The sequence below is a fragment of the Nelusetta ayraudi genome, unplaced genomic scaffold (genome assembly GCF_046127955.1).
Source record: "Nelusetta ayraudi isolate G7.1 ecotype Tasmania unplaced genomic scaffold, CSIRO-AGI_Nayr_v1 ptg000048l, whole genome shotgun sequence".
Classification (NCBI taxonomy): Eukaryota; Metazoa; Chordata; class Actinopteri; order Tetraodontiformes; family Monacanthidae; genus Nelusetta; species Nelusetta ayraudi.
This window is the reverse complement of record NW_027466098.1, coordinates 16,579,281-16,603,927: the sequence shown is the minus strand read 5'-3', so window position 1 is coordinate 16,603,927 and position 24,647 is coordinate 16,579,281. Positions and strand designations below refer to the sequence as shown.

Sequence of the window (24,647 nt, the reverse complement as noted above, 5' to 3'; positions counted from 1 at the left end):
TGCCAGCTGCGTGACTGCCAGCTGTGTGACTGAATGCGATCACAACACGTCGCCGCGTTTGCTGCTTGTTGAAAAGCGTGCGAGGAAAGTGCAGGGATACAGGAAGTGAGGTTGACAACCTCAACCTCTCCTGCATCCGTTACTCACGTTGATGGGACATTATTTTTACTTGCTTATTTTTGTTCAATTTTCTTTCAATTTTTTCAATTTCAATATTTGAATTATTTCAGTTTCAATATTTCAATATTTGCATTTTTTTCATAAATTTTATTTTTTTCTTTATGAATATGGAAAAAAAAAACTTTCATGAGAGTCTGCTATCTATGTGAGGAATGTTTCTCAACAGCCAACTGCATCGTACTTCAGAAGAAGACTTTAGCTACCACCACCGCTCACACTGAGCGCTGTCGTGTTGACTCCCTCTGGTCTTTTAATCGGCCTTTCTCCACTATTTCATAATGTAAGATTGTGAAAACGCCACCGAGGCGGCTAATTCCTCGACAAAGCAACAAGGTTGCGGCGGCGGTGAAATTCAAAGACCGGCGGTGACACAAAGCAGGACTAACACGGCCCTCCCTGCACTCTTTGAAGTTTAATTTGAGCTGAGAGCGGTGCCATAGGAGTCAAGGGGGCACATTTAATCAGTCGCGGTTAAACTCAAATGCTGCCAGTCAGTTTGAAAAAAGGGAGAAATATATCAAAAAAGGGCAGCAACCTCCTGTCATGGCTTTTTCCGCGGCTAAAGCCACTCTGTCGCGCAGCGTCTCCGGGACGACTAGAGCTTGAAATGTGAACATTTCCCCCTCCAAACTGTAAACACGGCCGTTGAACGGAACGGAAGGACATCGTTGGGGGGGACAGAGATGAAATGCAGGAAAGGGAATTGCTGATGCACGGCAATTCAAAAGCTATTAAATATCCAATTAAGGCACCTTGTAGGCCAAAATACCTCGTAGGCAAATATAGCTAAATTAATAGTCTATTATTCCTATTAGACTGGACATAAATAGCTTACTTATAATACCCTGTTGCCTGTGCAATTGACTTCAGGTCTTCTTTTGGGATTCACAGCAACACCAAAGAAACAATTACGATCTGCCCGGCGACGATTCCTCAAACCAAACACACGCTCAAACCGGGGAGCTAATGAACAGCGGGCAATGTCTCACAATTACGGTGTAATTTAGCAAAGACTGGGCTCAAACACTGAGCGGTCCACTTGGACCGGGTGCCTCTGCGCAACAAGCAGCAACACCAAAGCCTTCAGAAGTGCGCTGGCGGCGTCCGTGTAATAGCCCCGGCTTGCCAAAAATGCAAATACTGATTGGACGTCAGCCCCGAGAAACGCATGCGAGATTAGCGTTAACAATCCCCCGCATATATAGAACAAGAGCCGCAGGACGCCGCAGCCCGTAAACTCAATTTTTTTTACTGCGTGAGCTTATCTTGAGCCTCTGACCGACCGGTTCATCCGGGCCTTTTGTTTTTTTCTAGGTGAAGGCCGGCGCTGACGCGCGAGCCGCGAGAAATCAGACGTTAATCCCCACGGCGTGCGCCGCCTGGCATCACTCCCGTAATCCCTGTTTTTTTTTTTCTCCTTCTTTTCTTTATCCGCGCAATTAGATGTCTGCTGATTGAGGCGTGTGAGCTGAAAGCGAAAGCGAGCGAAAGGAGGCTCAAACGCCGGCTTGATTGCTCTCGGCGCGCGCACGCTTCCCCCCGGCGAATTCAGATGGGGGGGGGCAGGACGGCGTTCAGCCGAGTAAAGTCTCGCGACGCCGACGTCGATGGCACTTTTTTTTATTATTTTTTTTTATTATTATCGTTAATCGATCCGACCGAGAAATCGCCCCGGAGCTCCTATCAAATTGTTCGAAATGAACGAGTCGCGGCGCAAGCTGACCTCTTAACATCCGCGGCATCGACGTCTTAGCGGGGAAAATATGAGGCGACCGGCGTGAAAATATGACAAAATAACTGGTTAGAGCATCTCGGAGCGAATCTCCCTCTCTCTCTCCCACCCACCATGCTGGATAACCAAATGGGCGTCAGGATGAAATTACACAACATCTCTGGCACTGGCAACCTGTCACACACACACACACACACACACTGGATGTCACCACTGCTGCTCCTTTGCTCTCTATTCTCTTTTCTTTTCTTCATTTTTTTCTCCCCCGCTATGGCGGCGGCATCTCAGGACATTAACATATGAATTTGGCATCGGCGGCCGACGGGAAATAATTCGCTCCAAAGTACAATTCAGCCCCCCCCCCCACCCAACCCGCTTCGTGGCGGGCGGAATGAGGATTCGACACAATTGGCGACGGTTCTGCGACGAGAGCAGAAGTGGAAACGACGACGCGCACGCCGAGGCTCTGAGTCTGTGGCTCCGCCCACTCGTCCGCTTTGCATGCTGCGTGCCGTCGTCCGATGGTACAGGACGGCCGCAGAGATGTTTGTTTTGTTTTTTTCTCCCCTCCCCTCCTCCCCACTCCGCTCCCTCGGTAAATATGCTGCATTTTTTATAGACGCGGCCCGCAGCGCTCGTCCCTGAACAAACAGTTAATTCCGGTTGTCACCTCAGAGTCACACATGCGCCTCGTTTTGTCTCAGCGTCGTGGCGACACCCCGCATTTAGCCACGGTGGTCATTACCTCGTTTGGCCACGTTTTATAATTTTCTCATCTCTCTGAAGGTGTCCGAGAGGCCGTAGCGTTTGAAAATAAGAGCGAATGGGAAGGAGCAGATTGTATGAAGGGATGTAATTCACCCTCTAATCATCTCGGTTAACGTTTACAATCTTTTCTTTGACTGGTTTAAATGAATGCACATGATAGCTTCAAAGAAGAGAATCAGAAGTCTCATATGATGGAAGATACTCCTCACTGGTGTTTTCCAACAGTAAATGTATGGCTCCAGCTTGTCATGCCATATGTAGGATTTTCTCAAACATGGCAACCTGAAAATGCCACTAAGAAATCCCGTGGACTGCAAAATGTGCTTTCTCAGAGGTTATTCCCAGAGTTATTCAGTGCCTTTGGTCTGAAACGCGACTCCTGCTTTGGAAGTCAGCCCTTTGTGATGTCATAAAGTGCACTGCTACCTCTCCCAGGTTAATGGAAACACCGGGCAGCCAGATGTTAGTCTGTTCTGTTGTCTGCAACGAAGCAACAAAGCATTGGTTTGAGCAGCACGGCAGTGCTGTAAACAGAGGGCTAAATAAGCTGTTTTTGGGAGCTTAGTCATTGCAAGGCTGCTTGACTGGACTGTGTGATGAAAAATAATGATCTGAAAATGAGTGTGACGAGGGACCGATCTTGAGACATACAATATGGACTATGATATAATAGACGGTAAGGCTGGGGGAAAAAAAATGGAATGGTTTAAAACATTTATTCATAGAGTAAATCATAGAGTAGTTTCATAATTTGTACACTTTGCCTCACGCTGTCGGAGAAATTGCGATATTTTCGTGATACAGAAGTGTATCACAGAGCTGATAACGAACGGAGCCCCGCAGCCCGGCGTGTTGCGGACGTGCGCCGCTTCTCCGCCGTTTTCAGGCGTAAGGTGCAGGAGCTTTAGGCTGTTGTGTGACAGCTCGTTCTCGTTCTCGATAAAAATTTCATCCCGCTGAATGTTTATTTGATAAGACGGCATAAATTATACACCGGGAATGTCAAAACAATTATTTTATGGACATCAGCCATGTTATTTTGTCGCTGCTGCTGCTGCTGCTGCTGCCGACTTCCCGACGCCTGTGGCTGGACGGCCTCCTTCCAAAGTGCACGACACTAAAAATGCCAGCTGCGCTGGTGATGTTTATAAATAAGTATGTTCCATAAAAACAGACCTCGCAGCGACACTGTGCCTCACATTGACCGTTTTAGCTGATAGTTCACCAATATTCAATACTTATAAGTTTGACCTCTGCGAACGATTTGGACTCTTTCCGAGAATCGGTTTCCTTAAACAACCCCGACGCAGCATGAACTTCCTGACATCATTTTCTTCTACATTGATTGTGCACCATGTTTTGTGTTTGTGTGTGTGTGTGTCTTTCAACATGCGTATCATGTGCAAGACAAGACGTTCACGTTATTAAAACCATGATCACAGGTGTTTTTTTCTTTGGAGACAGGGAGTAGGATAATCTCCCGCCGTGTTTCCATATCAATCTCTGTTTGTTTTTTTGTTTTTTTGCATTTTAATGTTCATTTATTATCCCCAAAATGCAAAACACCTCCTCCCCTTCTTTTTCATCACGACAGTGAGACTTGTAAAAGATGTTTATGCAAAGCCGGGCTGCTTGCATGTTTCAGCCGCCGTCTATCGGTTTCCCTCTCAGCAGGCGGAAAGAAAAAAAAAAAACATGAATAATTGAAGCCTGGACTGTGATTATCGGTGCCTGGATGGCTTGAAGTTTTCTGACTGCACTGCAGATCCCCTTTATGACCTGCGGCACAGGCCCTTCTGAGCTCGTTTCACATTTGTTTAACACGCAACCTGTGAAATCTCGAAGTGAAGACAAACAGAGGTGACGGGTTTTCAAACAGAGACGTTGTTGTCGCGGAAGGTGTCGCAGGAAACATTTGAGCGTCATTAGCGACGATCCTCGAGCTGCCAATTACCCAGGACAGTGTAGCCTTTCATGATTTGCTTTGCTAATAAGTTGACAAATTAGCTCTGGTGGTGCGGTTTTCTGTAGTAAGGCACAATGTGATGCAGAATCAGCTGCAGAAGCGGCGGCGGCGGCGGCGGCGCTACTTCCTGTATCCATCAGTGACACACGGTCCGGGGCCTGCTAAGTAAAGGTCCCCTTGTTGCTGCCGTAATGCGGTGAGTGAAGGCCAAGCCGATCGGCCGTGGCAGCCGGGAGAACTTCTTTAGCCGAGTCAGGCCGGGAGAAGTGGCCTCCGTCTGCGAACTTCGAGGTGCATGTGAGCTCAGGGCCGTTAATTAAACCTGGCGAGACACTGAAGCCTTTCAGGTTGCGACTTTGACCGTTTATTCTTTTTCTTCCCACCGAGGACTCATCGCCTTCCGCCCCTCATTTTGTCTCATCTTCGTCAAACCTCGCCCTCCATCTGGTCTTTCATAACGGAGGTCTCGCCGAGCTGCTCAACAAGTCTCGCTCTCTCTCTCTGTTTCTGTCTCGCTCGCTCGCCGGGCGAAGAGTGTCGTTGCTGTTGTTTTGACAAACACCGTGTGAAGCAACTCGTAATGGCCGCCGCCGCCGCCGCCTCCTTGCGCCGGCTCCTTCTCCCCGGCGGGTTGCTCGCGTCCCACGGTTCCATCGTGGTTCCATCGCGGTTCCATCGTGGCGCAGCGGTGTCACCGCCATTAACCTGCAGCGCGACCGCGGCGGCTCCACACACCCATTAGCCGCAGTAGGATGGAGAGACGATATAAAGTGTGCATGCGTGCCGGCCGGGGAGTGTGTACAGATATATAAACAGAGAGATAGAGTGAGTGAGAGAGGGTGAGAGCGCAAACAGCGAGTCCCGCTGGGGCAGCGACGACGTTTTGCTTGTGTAGGACCGCGGCTGATATGGGAAGTGCCGCTAATTGTTTCCCAATTAGATGCGAGTCAGTGAGTCGTACTTTAATGCTCTTCAGGGATCATTACGGCGAGGGTGGTGCGAGGAGGGTGGAGTGGCGGAGGTGATATCGGCGCTGATGGATGACAGTCGTGTCAGCAGCAGTTTCGCCATCAGGACCGGAAGAGGAGTGATGGCGGGATGAGTTGAGCGCAGCGCTAATTGTCAAAGTTCCAAAGTGATGTGACAAAACAAATCCTCCTTCAATGTCGGGGTGGAAAAAGAAAAGTTCTGCGGCAGGAATGGAAACGGAACTTTTTTTTTTTCCATATTCCACTCTTTAAAGGGACGGGACACGCAAAATTGATATTTTAGCCATTTAGCTCCAATGTCGATGGAAGGCTGAGAAGCATTTTAGAGTTGCACCAATGGAAGGAATTGCTACGCTATGGCCTGCTATGGTGTTTCAATGTTAAAACAATAACAAAAAAGGGAAATAATAAAAACACCCCCAAAGTGCTTCATCTGCTTGGCAGTCCAGTTTAACTCAAAATGACATTAGCACCATATTTTTTTTGCCTGAGATAGCCACTCTAGCCTTGCTAGGCACAGCCGCCAGCATGTGAACTATGGCTGTTAGCATGCTACTGTAGCCTCGCTAGGCTAGGAGGCTACGAAGGACTGTAAACTGCATGGAGTGCTGTGATTTTGGACCTTAATGAAAACAACCACACGAGCGGTTTGAAGACTTCACTTCCGGCTCCTTAGCCCCAATATTCCCTCCGTCAGGTGGAATCTTTGAACTCTGAAACTCATTGCAGGGTGCCAGCAAAGCCTCCATCGACACCCTTCTGATTAGCAAATGACTGCGTTTTCAATTTTGCCTCAACTTTCCCTTTAAGAGAGCGAGCGGCATAATCCCTGTCAGGCAGAGAGGCGATAGGAAGGATTGGATCCAGTCGGATTCCGTTTGCTTTTGGCAGTGGCGGGCGATATGCTTGAAAACCAACCGGTGTTACAACTTCAGTATTTTTTTTTTCTCCCCTCCCTCCAAGTCTTGAGCTGTGTAATGCGGAACCGTTCTCCCTTTGTCCTAACAGCCCAAACAGGTGCTTTTTGTTGTTTTTACTTCTCTAAACCAGTGCCAGTCCCCCTCTTTATTTATGTTTTGTGTTTTTTTTTTCTGTCTTCAGTCTCAAAGTCATTTGAGTTGTTTGCAAAGCTTCTTGCCAGTCGGGCTGAGGTGGCGGAGACAAAGGCACATGTGTCCCCCCCCCCCCGTTTGTTTTTGAAGCGTCAGAGTTCAGGCCTCGCCTCTGCATGTGTGCCCCTGTGTGTGTGTGTGTGTGTGTGTGTGCGTGTGTGTGTGCGTGCGCGATGCTCCTATTCCATGTTGCCTGGTGTTTGGGTGTGTTTCATTTCCCCCTCCCAATGTGTTGTCTCTGTTTGTGGTCCACAGGTCCTCCGCTGCATTGTTCCTCCGCCTCCTCCTCCCCCGTTGAGCAGCTTGCATACCCTCCCCCTTCCATTGCAGCCAATGAGAGACGGGGAGGGTTGCTAGGTAACAGTGCAGCTCAGCCAGCCCAGGACTCTGACTCTGAGGATGAGTTTGGCCCCAATTCATTCTTAGTTAAAACTGGCTCAGGGAACCTGTATGCTCCTGCCACTGCAGCTGCCGATGGTGAGTTGGTTTTTCAAACTACTGTTGCTTTTCTGGAGGCTGACTCGCCTCCCCCCTGCACTTGGATGTGTTGTGTTAGAGGTCATGCAGATGGCTATGGGCAAGAATGGCTGCATGTGTGTGTGCACGCATGTGTGTGTGTGTGTGTGAGAGAGAGAGAGAGAGAAAGTTTCACATATATATTTTTAATATATATTACTTATTTTCCTGAGCACCAGGAGAGAAGATTGAAACTTTGAGTCGATACGTAGCCCGAGGAAGTGCACAGATCTGAGTGAAGCGGGGTCTGCAGAGTTCAGTCTCGCTCAAAGAGACGGAGCGTTTCTGTGCTGAGATGTTTGTCACACATATTCCTTTACACTTCCTGGTGCTGGTGGGAGGGATAGTTGTTTGTTTTCTTTTGTTTTCTTTTTTGACAGGGAGGGGAAGCAAAGTCGGTGCCACCTCAATAAATTAGAAAAAATCTTTTGAAGTTTTCCAAGAAAAAAAAAAAGTGCCTGGACAGCCATGGAAGTTTTTTTTCTTTTTTCTTTTTTTTCCGGACAACTCCAACAGCGCCTCTTGACGCAGATTAGATCTGAAAATCCCCCCGTCGTGGCCTCTCATTAACAAGTGTCAGCTTCTCATTCCTCTCGAAGCACCGCGTCTCCTGCTGTTGACTTTACACTCATTCAGACTGACAGGATGACATTCGCGCTCAAACTGCAAACATGCCGTTGACAGCTGATGAAAATTTGTCGACGGGAAAAGGAGGATAGGAGGGAAGAGAGAGAGAGAAAAAAAAAAAACCCACGTACAGTAGATTTAAGCAGCAGCAGCAGCCAGACAGTGTCACTTTGGCTGTATGGATTTTATTTGGCATCTCCCTGCGGGTGCTGACGGATCACGTGGGGACGTGGTGACATAGTTTGGTTGGTCGGTGCGGGCAGTGGCGAGTCGCGAGGGCCGCCGATTCACTCCGAGTCCCCTGGTTTGGTTTCGCCACGAGACGCCGTTGTTGAGGGAAAATATCATAAAACAACATGAGAGGGAAAAAAAAAACAAACAAAAAGCGTAATGTAATGCGATCAATGCGGCTGCGGACGAGTGTATTTGCTGGTGTTGGTGTGTGTGTGAACATTGATTTCCAGCAGCTACGGTCCTCCTGCGTCCCGCTCGCACACACAACTAAATAAAAAGCTCTAAATAATTGAGCGCGCCTCTAACTAAACTACCCCAAAGGCTTGAATTATGTCAGACCACAAAGTACCCCAGCTGCCTGCTTAGGCCGCCCTGAGAATGAGTTATTAATCCCCGCCAAAAAAAAAAAACCCTCCATCCCACCCCCACACACACACACATCCAACACTCTCCTAATTCCGCCGCAGCAACACGCTGGTTCGCGGCTGCCGTGCTGCAGGCCGCGGAGGGAAGAATGGCCTTTCGCCGCGGCCGATTTGTCCCGTAACAATGACAATACTTTGCATAGGTAAAGCTCTCAGGTCGGCCCCCGAGGGCTGCCGGGACCGCGGAGAATTTGCGACCGGCTGTGTTTTCTGCCTCGACATCCTCTCCGCCTTTCAAGTGGCAGAGTTGAGCTGAGCTCCTCCTGCTAGCAGAGCTCGTCTCCTGCGCTAGCAGAACTTAAATGCAAAGCGGTAATACTCAGCACCTCCAGGGTGTCACTGGGGGCCTTTTTTTTTATTTTTATTTTTTTATATATCTATCTTTCCTCAAAAATTCCACACATAAAATGCGTCTTCTACTGTCTTGCGACTCTTCGACAGAAATCTTCGATGGCGAGATTGGCGCTCCCGTCACGTGAACCGGAGCACCAGGATGGTAGCCCAGCTGCTTCGGATTAGGAGTACACTCGGCACCGCAGCTAGACCAACTGTTAGACTCGCACCAAATAAACACACGACAGGGAAACCAAACCTCCCTCCCCCGGCAGAATTAGACGTGCAGCCCAGAACTCTCGCACAGTTGGCCCCGTTTTGGCCGTTCTCTCGGTCGCGATCACAACAGTTCAAACTCCCGGAGCGAGCTGGAGAGCGATGTCCTCCTCCAGCCAAGGTGACGTCTCACCTTTCCGGAGTAAACAGGAAGCCAATTAAGTTTGGGAAAGATAAATAAAAAACAAAAACAAAACAAAGCCTTTGTTTAACATTCCGGTTAAGATCCCTAATTACATGAAATCTTTGACAGCAAGGAGCCAATTATAATCAGAAAGACAAAAGAAAAATGACTCTGCTGCTTTTCCCGTGCCTTTAGCCACCTAGTGAGCCGTGCTAACCGGCTTATTGTCTTTTCACACTTGAGCCACATTAGTTCCAACTACTTTAGCTTAAACTCTGAGGTTTTGAGGTTTTGACTTAAAGAGGAGCAAAGGTTATTAAGAAGGACGGGTGCTGGAATCAAATCGTTCTAATACAGTTGAAATCCTGTAAAATGAATGACTGAACCCATGGTAAATTCTAAACCCCTGCTGATTTTATGTTATATTTTTTATTTTTGGCCATTTTTGGACCAAATTGCTTCATTACAACTTGTTTCAACATCATCCACACGTTGCTTCTTTTAAATTGGTTCACCGACATATAAACTCATAGGTGATACCATTAAAGCTCAGATGACACGGTTCCTCAACTGTCTGTTGGAATGACTTGCAAATGGCTTCATAATTATCCATTTTGCAGCAGTTGGACGTGCTGTTGGAAAAAAAAAAAGGGGGAGAGAGTGAGGGAGAGGAAGAGGGAGACTTGCCAAAAGCGCAACACCATCTTGGATTCAGTATGTATATCAGGTTTTTCAGAGGGAATTACATGAGCCAAGATGGTAATTTGAAAAGCCGCCATGGTGAAACTGACTGGAATATCCAATCGTATCTCTTTGACACACGGGTCAGTTGTGTTGAAATATTCCAAGTCGGAGTCTTGCAGGAAACATCGACGCCTTCATTGGCGGGCGCAGGGACACGTATAACCAGGCGGGACGGGAATAATTGGCTCAGAGAGGATCTGTTGTGCCGGAATCACTTCAAATTACGTTTTCTCAAGGTCATCCTAAAGCCCACATATAGGATCCGTATTTTTTTTAATATGTAATTTCTGAGAATTTTTCCCAGATTCTGGAAAAGCAATCGACTGTCAGCGGCATACCGTCGTTCACACTGGTGGCCTTCGAGGCTGCGCTGTTTATCTGTTTGTTTTTTTTCTTCTTTTTCTTCTTTGTGGTACTTCTGTTTTCATTTGGAAAGAACGTTGCGCCAGGATTTCTCCGAGGCCCGACGAGGCTGCTCGCTGAAGCCTGCAGTCCCCTTTTGTGAAGCATGTGTTTCGCCGTGGCCCTGGGCTTTCTCCGAAGGTCCTCTTCCCGGGGAGACTGCCAGTGGGAGCCTCCTGCCATGCTGAGCGGCCAAATCTGAAACACTGCAACCTCGCGCTACTTTGCATCTCTTAATGCAAAACAGCGTGGGGTCCGCCTCTGTTGACTTGGCCGCAGCCGAGGGCTACCCCCACCTGGTCGCCACCCCGCAGCTGACCAAGCAGGAATGCATGAGCTGAGCCGGCGCTGAAGGATTCGGGGACGCGCTTGTGTGTGAATTTAAATAAGTCTTCATTTGGGCTGCCTAATCATCCTTCTGTTACTGCAAGGACGTGTGTGTGTGTGTGTGCGTGTGTGTGTGTGTGTGTGTGTGTGTGTGTGTGTGAGAGTTAAAAGAGGTCACCCCAAAGAGTAATCCATCCACACACAGCATGAGGAATGAAACTATGTGAGGCGAAATAAGAATTTCATGAGCAGCACATGGCACTTGCATGGTCAATGCCATTAAAGAAATGCCAGATTTGGGGCTTTTTCTGACAAATTCACATTTTAAATGCAGGTTTTTGGTTCCTGTTTTTGTGTTATGGGTTTTTTTGCCTGAAGATTGCAGAAATCAGAAAACGTTTATTCTTATATTGTCTCTCAACTCATTGGCTGATTGCAACATTTTACACTTTGTTTGAATTTTTGATACACAGGAAGTGTTTTCTTGTCATGTGAACACCGCTACCAGTATAGTAGCCCAGCTGGGAAGTTCACAGACTTTTAATCTGACGGTGCTCAGCAAGACCAACTGTTGGACGTCACCAAACAACAGCACATGGGTTGTGTGTATTCTTAGAATACGCACAACAAAACAAAACAAAACAAAACTGAAGTGTATTGCAGTGGACTTGCTTGGCTTGATTTAGCATTAATTGATTTGTTGCTATCAGAATGCTAAAAAAAAAAAAAAAAAAACTCCTGGAGGGAATGAGAAGTAATGTCCAGTCTGAGGGTTTTTAAAGGATGATACAAAAAAAGACAAAGTTTAAAAGGAGGAATTCATGCAAAAAAAAAAAAAAGAAAAGTTAAAAGTTTGTCCGGACAACAGGGGCAAAGCCCTCTTAAACACCAATGTCTCTTATCTCCATTGACATAAATTCAGATGCATTACTTTCATTCCATTATAATTGCGCCGGCCATCTGTGCCCTCTAACGAAATCGCGGAGCCCCTTGATGGATATGCAGCCGGGCAACACACAAAGCGCAGCGCAGATAACCACTCGTCTTCTTCTGGCAAAAGGCCGCTCAAAGAGTGACAGAAAATCCATTTGATCTTGGGGAAGGAAGAGAGGAACATATGCCGGTTCTAATGGATCGGCTTGAAAGCTGTGGTAAAAAACACACAGTTTTATTTATTTATTTATATATTTTTTTTTGCTAACGAACTTTCTTTTCTTTTTTTTAAACACTAAATTGTTTGTCCTATCAGACATTTATCGCTAAGCTGTTAAGAGTCTCACTCTTACACGGGGTTGCGGTCACGTTGCTGAAACAGGCTGTTTAAAACCTGTATTTTTTTTTTTTTATTATTTTTTTATTTTTGTGGTTTTGTACCTAATGATGCCTTCAAAGGAAGCCGGTGGCGCCGCGTTTTATACCTCCCCCCCCCCACACCTCAGTAGCAGGTGGAGGTGGATAGCTGCCTGTTGTAGCTGCCATGTGTTGTTTGCGCTACCTGTTACCTCTCAAATGAGTCCAGGAAAGACGGCTGCTGTATTCCCGCGTGGCTCTTCCCTTCAGACTCTTCTAATGGTGGAGGAAACAGCAGGGCCGGCGTGGAGAACAGCTTCAGGGAGCCACAGGGAGAAAGAGATAGGGGGGAGAGAGAGAGAGAGAGGGAGAGAGAGAGAGAGAGAGAGTGTGCATGTGTGTGTGTTCGTGTCTGTGCGTGTGTGTGTGTCTGTCTGTGAGCGTGTGTGCGTGCAGCTCCGCTGCCTTCATGATAAATTCTATTTGTATTTTTATAGACAAATGCTACTCAACTGGAAATTCTGCTCCCAGTGATTAGCCACGGGGGCCGTGGCAGTGCGCAAGACTTAACGATTTATCCGCTAGCGCTGGATAGCTTTTGATTAATTCCGTATCGAATGTTCTCACACCTCGGTGCGTTGATCCGCCGGTCGGGGCATGTCATATCACTTCATTTCATCAGGTGTGACCATTAGCGCCGGCTGGGTTTTCATCCGCCGTCCCCGTTCAGACAGAAGAGCTTCTCGACTCGACGCGGACGCAAATTGAGGCACTCTTCGGATTTTTCCGTCGGGACGAGCGCAGGCGAAATTTCAAGAGCGCAACACTTCCTCCCCCTCCCTCCCCCACCACCCATATGAACACGTACAGATTTTTCTGCACGACTTGCAGCGACTATTCCCGACAACTCGAGTGCTGCACGTTTACAGTGCAGCCACCATCTGTTGGCAGCTCGTCCTCTTAAATATACATTCCAAATCAAATCGGCACTGATGCTTTTACATTCCCTCTCCCGCCACCGCTCTATTGTGAAATGTCATTTTCTGCCGCATCTCCCCTTGCAGCAGAGGCACTTGTTCTTTTCATTTAGCCCACAGTTAATTTAAATTTTTTTTCCACCCCGTCAGCCCCGACAGCAGCAGCACCTTCCGCATCTCCGGTCCAATCATTGCACTGCAGTCGCAGTCGCGCAAGCAGGGCTGTGTAGCAAACTCCTCAAGCTGAATATTGTTTGTACTCACTGTTGTTGTGAGATTGACTGATTTAAGTAGCACGCTTTGCTGCTGCGACTGGGAGTCAGGGTTTACATTAGTGTGCTAGTGCATTATATAGAGTACGTTTTTTTTTTTAACTTCATGTATAATTTCTAAGCATGTTCTTAAACCCCAACTAAAAATATTAAAAACCTTGTTTCATGTCAGATTAAAAGCCACAAAGTAGACAAACCACTCGTGTTTTTTTTTGTTTTTTTCAATTAAAACTCAGCAAAAGTTAAATTCAATATATTTCCTTCATGCCCCACAAGTCGAGAGTTGGTCTCAGCAATTATTACATCCCAGCGTCAGACAGGCATTCCTTTAATCTCCAGGGTGGGGGTTGAAGTCTTGGCTAATGAAGTGGATTTGCCTTAATTACTTGTCGAGAATGGCGTCAGGAGGCCTTTACCATTGCATACATCTGCCGGGAAGAAAAATGAAAAAGCCGCATTCCCAGGCCAAATGGAAATCTTTGCACTTTTGAATGCCACGAGAAAGTTTGTCCTTTTGTCGCAGACTCCCCCCCCGTTCTGTCTCCCTGATAACAAATGAATCTCCCTTTTATTTTCAATTTCGTTGTGCAAAGCAGGTCAATAGAAAACCATTAATTTGTTTCTGTCCCGTGGACGCCAGTGAATAATTGTTGCTGATTCACCACAACTGCGGGGGTCGAATGCACAACCCCCCCCCCCCCCCCCCCCCCCCGCCCTTCCCCCGCATCCCCCGAGCCTTGTCTCATGCGCCGTCTTGTTCCTCATCCTCCTGTTAATTTTCCACAAAGAAGGAAACAGCCACTGCGGCTGAAGGGTTATTGCTTGGACAAGGACAAACATATACAGTCTGGCGGGGAATTTTAATCAGGTTGCGGCACTTTATTTATTTCACTTTCTGGAACAGATGCTCGACAGTCCATTAAAAGCGGAAGAGGCAAATGAGTAGGAAGATGGAGAATTGGCAGCACTTGGCACAAAACTCTTCACTCTGCAAGGTTTTCATTACGAGCTCGTGCATTGGTGGCGCCTTTTGAAAAAAGGGGGCAGAGAAAAAAGCGACGCTCCGGATTTTGGAAAAAAAATGAGAAACTCGAACTGAGAAAACTTGACTCCTAGCATTTGCACAAGGAAATCTGATGTCGTTCCAAGGATCTAATATTTATGGCAGCTGTGGTAGAACCGATTAAACCTGCATAGCACTCTGCCTACGTGCCAGTTTGGCTGCTGGAGCTGCGTCCTCTCACGACATCCTTACTCCGATCATTTCAAATTTGTTTTCGTGTCATTTTTTTTAATCTGCGTATTGATTTTTACCAATAAGATAAACAATTAGTGACAGTACGATGACTTTGTTTTGGCTCTGTATGTGTTCACCAGCATGCTTGGCACCTAATTAAAAAAGAAAGAAAGAAAAAGATCCTCATGTAGCCTGTATCCAGCTATTTCCCCGTCTGCTAAGCCATTTTATCAGCCCGTGAACCGCCCGCTCTTCCCAACGTGAAAGAGTGGCTTTCTCACTAAGCCTCCCTTTATTTCACAGATATCTATGACGCTAAATTGGCAATTTACGGCAGAGACAGAGAGAGACAGGGAGAGAGGGATACAGACGGGCGCAGAGCTTATTTTGTATTATTGGCTCCTTCATTAGAGCGACACTTTGTCACACTCGTCAATAAGCTCATTGGAGGAGTATTTTAAAAGCGGAGCCAAATATTCATATACTGCTCATATACTGCTGGAACGCGAGAGGCTCATTAATGCCAATGGGGCGTCGTGACTGGACCAGTTCGTCTGCCTCGGTCGCAGATCTGGTCAGCGTGCGGCGCCCGGCGTGTCTGAGGTGCCATTTTTGGCAGCACGAGGCCGCCGGGCGTCACTCAGACACTTGTTCTAACATCAGCCCCTCCCATTCCCCCCCCCGAGCGATAGCATCACATGTGGACAGCTTGAAGCACAGGTGCGAATGCACTCGAGTGACATTTAATGGGATGGTGCACCGGCGGAATTGAAATCTCTGCCGCTTGCCGCTCACCACTTTGTCGGACGCGGCCTCGGCGGGTGACATTTTCTCTTCCACGTTTCCATCCCGGAGGTTGGCAAGACGGAAGGAGTTCCGCTCAGCGGACGACTGTCGTAACCGGGGGAAGGGAGACGCCGAATGGCTCTGCGTTCAGCGCTGCTCGTCATGCAAGCGCGATGCTTTGCGCTAAGCCAAGCTACTGTTCAGCCTGACAATGTTTTCTTATTTCGCTGCTGCGTTTTGAAATAGCTTTACCCTGAGCGGCCCCTCGTTGGCTCGGAAGAAGCCTTTGCACTGCTGACTCCGCGAAGCGCGGGCGGCTGTGTGACCATCTCACTGATCTAGCGCACGATCAAAGGCCGCTCGATTTGGAGGCCGCGTTGGATATTCGGACCAAAGAAAAAACAAAAGCGTGTTTTTAACGTCACCGTTTCGCGACTGCTGAAGTCTTCTGGGCGCTCGGACGGCACCACACAAGCAGAATGAAAACATTTTCTGTTTGTTTGTCTTGGGATTTATTTATGTTGGTCGACTGTTGTGGCTACTGTGGGGTGGAATTCTTTCCATCCAGAATGGCAGATGAGAAAATGTCACCAGAGGCTACGTCAACAAAGTGGTGAGCGGCGAGTGGATGAAATTTCTAGTTTTGTGCAAATCTTTTTTCCGTGAAAGACGCATTTGCGATCCAGACCCTTGCAAAGCGGAGCATCAGTGGCCTCATTCTCTCAGCCAGCTGAACACTGCGGTGCCCTGAGCAAACTGTTACCTGCTACAGGAAGTCACAGCAACAGGGGGAAGGGGGTTATACGCTTCGATGAATACATTGGATTAAGGCATTACCTGCAGCACATGCACTTTCTCCATGCTTTTTTTTCATTTTACTGAAAATAGATGTCCCAGCATTTGTATGTACATGGTTTGTTCTGTTGGCCACCAACAAAATGAGATGGGAACAATTTTTCTTAACTGTAGACTTGATTGTGATTTTAGCCTGTTGCTAAAAAAAAAAAAAAATGTATGGTGTCTGTGTGGCAGTAGCATGAGTCATTAAATGTACAGCGCAAGGTGCCCAAAGGGAGAAGAAAAATAGTCCCAAGTGTTCAAGGAAATTAATTACCAGTTGCCGCAAATGTGCTTGATGATCACAGGAAGCTCACTATTTGTTTACTGCGCAGTCAATGCATTCCGGAGCGGTGACGTATAGCCCCCTGTGATGTATATCACTGCATATATCTGTGCTGTCCTCGTGTCAAATTAGCATAACCTTATTAACGGCTTCTGGGAGGAGGTACATTACCGAGCAGGAGGGGGAGGTCATCAACAAGTTCTGTGGCTTTGCCTCACCGGCACTGTGGCCGGGCCGGCCTCCGTCCCCGTGGCCCCACTAATTACCAGGCGGCAGCGTTCAGTCCCGGGCTCCATACGGAGTCGGGGACAGGCGCGTGATAGGGCGCCCTCTGGAAAACGATAAAGAATTTAAAACAATTTCTGTTGGTAGTTTATCCTGTATGCCATGCGGGCAATGTAGGAGCGAGACGAGTTCAAGGTTAGTTGTTCCAGCTGCTAATGGAATTTCATCATCATTAGATGATAACTACTTTTTTTTCTCACAAACTCAAAAAAGTCATTCCAATTGTGTTTGATTGTTTGTAAAAAAAAAAATTATAATATACTGGGTAATTTAGGAACAGAAAAAAAAAGGAAAAACACATTTAATGCCTCAATTGTTTTTTATGTGAGGTTAATTGCCGACCCTTCTCACTGCACAGCTGCACTGACAGCCTTCCACGGGGGCGTCGGCCAGCTGTAAATGCAGGACGCTCCACTCGTGCCTTTCTCACGCTCATTAGCCTGTCACCTGTAAACACGACGCAGTCCCTTCCCGCTGGCCCTAAATGTCGCAGGTCCTGAAGCTTAACTTTGTGTACCTCAACCCTTTTTGCCTGTTAATGCCCCCTCTGGGGTAAAAAAAAAAATTGCAACATCCTCCTGTTTTTGACCTCCATGAAAAACAAAAACAACCTAAAAAATATATATATAGCAAACTCTTGGCCTCTTTTAGGCGTTACTAAGGGTTATAAAAAGAGCTCATAATGAAAAAAAAAAAAAATCAATAAATTTTGATTCTGCGCTGCCCTCGCTCTCCGAGGTAAATTGGCAATTTACCACGATGGGGATATCTGTGAAATAAAGGAGGCTCACTGCCCCAAAGAAAAGCCACTCTCTTAGTGGGTGGAAAGCCAGGAGCTCATTGATTGATGAATGGCTTAGCAGCTGTGAGAATAAATGGATACAGAGTGCACCAGGGCATTGATCTTCTATCTTGTGAAGTGCAAAGCCTGCATATACAGTAGGAGCAGTGGATGTAATCTGTTTTTCTAACATTAATACCTAATGCTTTCCAATCCCCTGGCGCGCAGCGACAACTTAGATGCTCGGAGCTGTGGAACAGGATGTGAGTTCGCATCTAATGAGGTCTAATGCTGCAAATTTGATTACGATTAGCATCCAATAAATGCACAGCTTTGGCAAGGCCGACTGTTATTTGTTGATTTCCAAAACATTTGGCTGCCTTCCGTTTTATGTGGGGGTATAGAATGTTTGCCAAGCAAGCGCAGTAAAGACTATCTGTGGGTGAGGGACTGAATAAATGTCAAAAACTACCAGCGGGGTTGGTGGATTTCTTGGAGGGATCCAGCTCCTCTGTTTGTATATGAGCCAGGGTTTGGTTTAAGTGGAGTCCCTTATCTCCACAGGAGGCTGAGGACACATCCAGACAGGAGACCACAGGAGAGAAGGAGCAAGTTGAAGGAGCCCAGTGCACATTTTCTCATTTTGTCCCCTACCACTGCTGAAACGCCTTTGCCCTTGAAACAGAGTCACAATTGGATTGTGATTGAAATAGAACAACAGCAACAACACATCAGTCATGTGTGATGATCGCACTGATCTAGATGAGCCATGCTTTGTCGATACGATGCCCCCTCTCTTGTTTTATTTCTGGCCTAAGCTGTAGATAACAGTTCATAAAAGCTAGCTGAAGCTAAAATAGCTACTGTAAGCGAGGTAGCGGCTTAGACAGATGTATTTTTGGAAAGGCAAGGAAAGTAATTCATTGTAACATTAGGAGTTACAATCAATTAGCAATAGCAGTTCATTTGAAAAAGGTGGTCCTGAACAACCGTATCTGGAGTGCTTGAACCTATTTGGAGAACACTGCTGTACCCGCCCCCAAATCGACCGTAGCACCACCTTCTATATTGGGCTTTTTGCAAGAGTGAGCAAGAGCAAAAGTGCGCAGACACAACAAGCATCAGTCAGCAACTGGTCGGACGTTATTGCAAACAAACCATCTGTTTGAAGTTTGTCCTTGGGAGATCTTCATTCAAGGGCCAGTTATCCACAGCACTTCACCCTTTATCTGGACATGAATCGTGTCAGACGACACCCGAACATGAAAACAGAGGCGGTGGAATCAGTGTTGCGGGTCAGAGGTGAGGTGGGATTGAGCCCAGGACTTCAGTTTGTGTACCAATTTGCATCCTCGCACGTCCTGCAGGCTCCAAGCTGCGTGTTGGCAAACAAACAGTGAATCTTTGCTCCATTTCCGAACATGCCCTAAGACTTCAGCAGTGCCTCAGAACAGAACTTCAACATCTTGGCTGATATTCTTAAATTGTCTCTGATGTGTCTTGTGATGTTTTTTTTTTTTCCTCCTGTTCCCCCAGAGGGAGCCTTTCAGAACCACTCTCGGCTGCGGACGCCCCCTCTGCCGCTCTCCCACTCCCACTCGCCGAGTCATCAGCACCATGCAGCCTCCATCAACTCCTTGAACAGGGGCAACTACACACCGCGGAGCAACCCGAGTCCGGCGCCCACGGACAGCTCGGCTCCTCCGGAGGGTCCGGCCAGCGGTCAGGACTCCGGTAGTGCGCAAGACAACTGGCTGCTCAACAGCAACATTCCCCTCGAGACGAGGTACCGGGCAAACGTGTCAGTGTTTTATCGTATCGGCATCTGCCCCTTGAATATAGAATGTATGTTCATTGTTAAATCGGCCCAGCGCTAACGAGAAGCAGAGCAATACAATGGAAAATAGTCCCGGGGCAAAGGCCTACAGTTGTGATGAACACGATTTTGTTGCAAACAAGAGAAAAGCTCCATTTTGATCTTGATCTCATGTTAACAACTCAGATCAAACAGCAGGTATTTTAGTTGAGACGCATTTTAAGCAGTTCACACAGGGCTCCACCGCACCGCACTTGGAAACCCCACCCCCCCAAAAGAAAAACCTTGAGTTTTATGTATCTAATTTACCATTTTTCCTTTATTCAGAACGATTCGCAACAGGAAGCGAGGGAATCGTTCGAGTGCTGTCCTCACAAAGAGAGAACTTCTATTGATGCTTATTTGTTTGCTCAGAGACGCTCTCAAATTACGAGACTAGGCGAGGGAAATTATTCTAAGCACGGTGGAAATTGCAGCGAAGCAGCGGCGCACAAAGAGAATCGACTCGGCGTGACGGGGTCACCTGCCGTGCGGCTTCGCACAAGCAAGCACGCACGGCCGCTTGCGTCGACTCTCTCCGGAATAGACAGGAGAAATCTTCTGTTTACCCCCTTTTGGCCTGCGTTCCTTACCGTGAAGCAGAGTGTCTGTCTGCTAATTTGGCCCCCCTTTGAACAAAAAACGCGCCTCTCTTCCCGCAGTCCTAATAAGACGGTTCAGTCAACAGGAAAATGAGCGTCAATTTTGAGCCGATCTGCGGACGGTTGGAGGAATATTGAACGATGGCGTCATCCCCGCAACCAAAGGTAACGCTGCGCAGGTATTCCCAGCGGAGCACCGACAGATGGTTGGGAGACGAGAGGCGTGCAACAGGCGACACACATGCTGCAAAAAGCACAATACCAGTTTTCTATTTCTATCTGTGTTGCTGTTTGGACAATAATTTTCTATTTGACTTGCTACTTAATGGAATGATTAATAAAGTAAAATAGATAAATTAGCTCTCGGAGCCTCTGCCCCTGCTGCCATCAGGAGAGTTTTACGGTGGCTGAGGAGGGCCAACCTCACAGGAAGAGTGGCTTTTAATTTGATCTGCTCAAGTGTTAATGGCACAAATAAATATATATGTATAAATGTTTTTAACAATGCTAATGCATTGCTAACGCATATAATAGCTAATGTATATGTATATATATGTATATACACATATATATATATTTTTGTTTTTAACAATGCTAACGCGCTAACGATGGCTACATTAAGTAGCCTAGTCCCTAAATGACAACAGATTATTAGCCACGGCCACTTTATGTGAAGCTACGAAACAGTCTGTGAGTTTACACCGTCGGTCAGAGTGCACTGATGTGACCGCTAAGACACCTGGTGGATGGCTAAAGTGGGCGGGGCAACCTGCCGCCACCAGCCAATGAGATGCAAGTTGAGGTTGGAAAAGGTATAATGGAGCAAAAAAAAAACATTTAAGGATTGATTTCATCAAGCACCTATGGAAACAGAAAAAAATAAGCCCAAAATGGAATTTTGCTGCTAAAAAGTAAGATTTTAATAAATTGAGGTATGTCTTCTTCTTACGCTCTTGATAGAAAATTCAACTGGATAGTGTTCACACAAATCATAATTAATCACATTAGCAACATCCAATTTAAATCTAATTTCACAAGGACTTCATGCAAGATTATTATTTTGTTTTTGCTTTTGGTGCCAGCTCACACATCAACAAGCTCCTTCTGATGCACACTGGCACACGCTCGCCCTGCTGCAGCATCGGACTGCTTTACATGGATCAGGGATCACACGCGAGGCTTTTCTCTTGTTGCACTGAACGTGTTCAGCCTGCCCGCCGCATGTGAACATTCTCCATGACATTGCCGCAGCGTTTCCTTACGGAACGGCGCCCTCATAAAGAGGAAACGCATCGTGTGGGAGCTCATGGCCGCGCGTTTGCAAACTCCAGCTGTAAACGCGCTCGTTCCACTGTGACGTAACGCAGCCGTGCGCCGCCCGTGAGCCCACGACCTCGAATAAGTGTAACCAAAGCTAAGTTGTTCTTGATCAGAAAGCCTACCAGTCTGTGCGTGTGTGGTGATGCCATGTTTTCTTCCAATCACGATCCTCGAAGGAGCCAGAATACTCTAATGTTTATTAGAGAGGAGCAAGACGCTTGCAGAGAAGGGCAGGGCTCGTACAAAACAAGGTACGGAAGTGTCCCCAGTGAGGGCCAAAGCGACACAGGTAGATGTTCTGTGTCTCACGCCTCAGTAGAAGTAGTTTCCACACGGGCTCCTCGGTTCCATTGCCGCCACCACCCCACCCACTTCAGAGCCCCTCCCCCACCACCACCACCACCACCACCACGCCGTGTGTCTTGATCTTTCATCCGCCACGTGCTGTCGACGTCGTGCTGTGTGTACTGCCGTCTCTGTGTTTCTCGTACGCTCATCTCACGCCGGCCTCATGTGCATCTTTCCAACCCCTCCCCCGACCCCTCCCTGTGTGTAGAAACATATCAAAGCAGACATTCCTAGAGACTTTGCAGGACAACCTCATTGAGATGGACATTCTGGCATCGGCGGGCCACGATGCCGCGTACAACGACGGGTATGTTGCATGTTCCCCTTCCCCTCCTCCCCATCCCCCCCCCCCCCCCCCCCCCCCGCCGGCTCATGCTTTTAGAGTCAGAATCTGCTTTGCCATTGTGAACAATAGTGACGCCTGCTTTTATTATTCCATCAAGCATCCCCGTGTTCCGGGAGGTGCCGTCAATCACCCCAGAGCGACGGGCCTTCCGCTGTATTTGTCCCTTTCCTGTTTTAGCGCAGCTAACAATTTGCATTACGTGGCATTGTTGGGTTGTGCTTCTTTTGATTACCGTGGAGCGTGGGACCTCTGCAAGACACCGTGTTCTTTCCAGGTATCAGACGAAACCGCGGGCGGAATGACGCCGATCCTTGTCGCAATCACGCCGCCCCCCTTTGATGAAAGTTCATAAGAAAGTCTCAGCTTGACCAAAATTCCCCGCTGTGAAAATCTAAATAATAAGCCAATTATGTGGCTCTGTGTTTTCTCTTTTCTTTTCTTGAGAAAAGAAATTTTCTGCGCTCACGCGCTATTTCCCATTAAATAGGCAACTCGTTCTCAAGGTTTGCCAACATTATTGACGAAGCCAACTGTTAAATGGACCGCATTTGAAGAAAGATTAAAGCAAGAGAAGAAGCAGGAGGAAATAAAACTTAAAGGGGTATTTGGTTGAGTTTTACAGAGGGAAATAATTCTACCAAATGGAAGCCAATTTGCAGCCAAGTCCTTCAGAGTTTTCATTTGAAAAGGAAAAAGTAACGTAAGAATTAACAGTTAAAAAAAAAGTAAAGTAAAAGTGTTCAGAGTGTTTTTTGTAGCAAAATAAAGAGGATTTTGCTCTTGCGACTTTCAAAAGTTAAATTGCAGGTACGACAGGTTTCCATTGGGCAAAACTGTTTTCCTCCTTCAAACTTCCGCACTGTTTTTGTGGTTCGGCTACCGGAACCTTCAACCAGAGTCAGCGGGTGAAATTTGAATTTAGCATTTGCATCAAGTCACATTGTTGGGAGATATGGCTTGATGAATGCTAAGCATGACCGCTTTATGAAACGCATTACCGCTGATGTCCCCCAGTCGCAGAACAGGGCATGTCAGCCATTTGTCCCCGCCGTTCATAAATAAAGTCGCGTCCCGGCCGACCGTCCACATCACACATCGTAATACGGCATTAAATCACCGTCATGTCATTGCTGCTCGGCAGCTTTCTTGTAAGCTTGTCACTGGGGGGAAGAGGGAAAAAAAAGAGAAAAGAATGGCTCTCGCAGCTGCTGGGCTCCGAGTACGGCGCGCTTGTTTATCCAGCAATGACCATCCACCTTCTTCAAGGGCGAATCAATCTGCTTAACTCAACCCATGTGAATATGAATATGTAAACCCCGAGCCAGCGGTGGTCACTAGTCCCCTAAATTAGATTTTCACATTGATCCGCGTTCCTGACTGAGCACAACCCAATAGGCCTCGCTATCCTCCCCGGCCCTGGCAGAGTCGTGTCTATGGTAACAGCATTGAATGTGTTTTCAGCGGAATTACTTACCAGTGGAGGGGACTGTACTTGAATAGAAAAAAGGATTGCACTTGATCAGAAAATACCCTTGCGAGCATCGTGACGACAGGCGTCCCTTGAGTTGGAAGCATCCAGGAAAAAAAAAATAGACGTTATTCATTCCTTCACTTGTTTCTTTTTTTGTTGTTATTTTTTATTTTCCGCATCCCCCCTCCACCGCTGCCCAGGCACTTCCTGTTCAAGCCCGGTGGAACATCGCCAATGTACTGCACGACGTCGCCAGGATACCCTCTGACCTCCAACACGGTGTACTCGCCGCCCCCGCGGCCCCTCCCCCGCAACACTTTCTCCCGACCCGCCTTCAGCCTGAAGAAGCCCTACAAGCACTGCAACTGGAAGTGCGCCGCTCTCAGTGCCATCCTCATCTCCGTGACCTTGCTCTTTCTCTTGGCCTACTTCATTGGTGAGTCACCTCAGGTGCCGCTGCCCCGCCGCTGCCCCGCCGCTTCCTGACCACCAGGCATGGGGGGACTAAACACTGCATGCCGCTCAGCTCCTCTTCTTTGTTTTATCTTTGTTTGTGTTCAAAGTGTTGAGTCCTCGCTTTGCGCCCAAAATATGCAGTTATGGCAGTAACGGTCGCAGAAGTGGCTGATGTGTCTCCAGCACATGTATTTCCTGGAATACCACCATCATCCACACACTGGGCAGGGCCCTTATTGTTCTTCAACGGAGTGATGACTAATATTTGTTAGTTCGACATGTATACAGCGTTCAACCAAGTGATTCGGTTTATGCCACAGCTGCCATAAATAAACGGCACTGGTGATTACCAAAGTGCTATTTTTTGCTTTTGTAATGTTTCGTACATCAGTCTGCAGAAACTCATTGACTCTGATATGTTTAAGCATAAACAAATTGTTATTGTTAGCCGTGGATGACTGGAACTTGCTGATCGAGATGTTAAAGTTATTTACTTGAATCCCTGAACTGCTCACTGATCAGTTCAGTGGTCAGGATTATTTAACTGTTTAAAAGTAACTTGTTCTAAGTATATTATCATCACAGTATCTACAGGTGAATTGCTATTTGCTGCCACTACACTGTTATAAGGGTTTTAACTACCTGTGTAAAAAAAAAAAAATGTTTGATTAATTGCGACTAATTAAATTGAATCGATTAAATTCTAAATCGACAATCGATAATCGATTGATTGTTAACATCCC

At 47.2% G+C, this 24,647-nt stretch overlaps 1 protein-coding gene across 9 annotated transcripts in view; it reads left to right on the top strand.

The window, feature by feature from the left end:
* tenm4 (teneurin transmembrane protein 4) overlaps positions 1-24,647 on the top strand; it is a 160,971-nt gene that overhangs the window by 50,599 nt on the left and 85,725 nt on the right. For 4 of the 9 annotated variants that reach the window (XM_076036757.1, XM_076036758.1, XM_076036756.1 and 1 more), the window contains exons 4-6: positions 7,003-7,224; positions 19,043-19,292; positions 23,649-23,884. In XM_076036757.1, coding sequence (XP_075892872.1) covers positions 7,003-7,224; positions 19,043-19,292; positions 23,649-23,884 — 708 coding nt within the window. Of the gene's footprint in view, positions 1-7,002; positions 7,225-19,042; positions 19,293-21,459; positions 21,535-21,839; positions 21,939-23,648; positions 23,885-24,647 lie in introns of all 9 variants that reach the window. The other 5 variants (XM_076036753.1, XM_076036752.1, XM_076036751.1 and 2 more) reach the window with 3 other exon arrangements.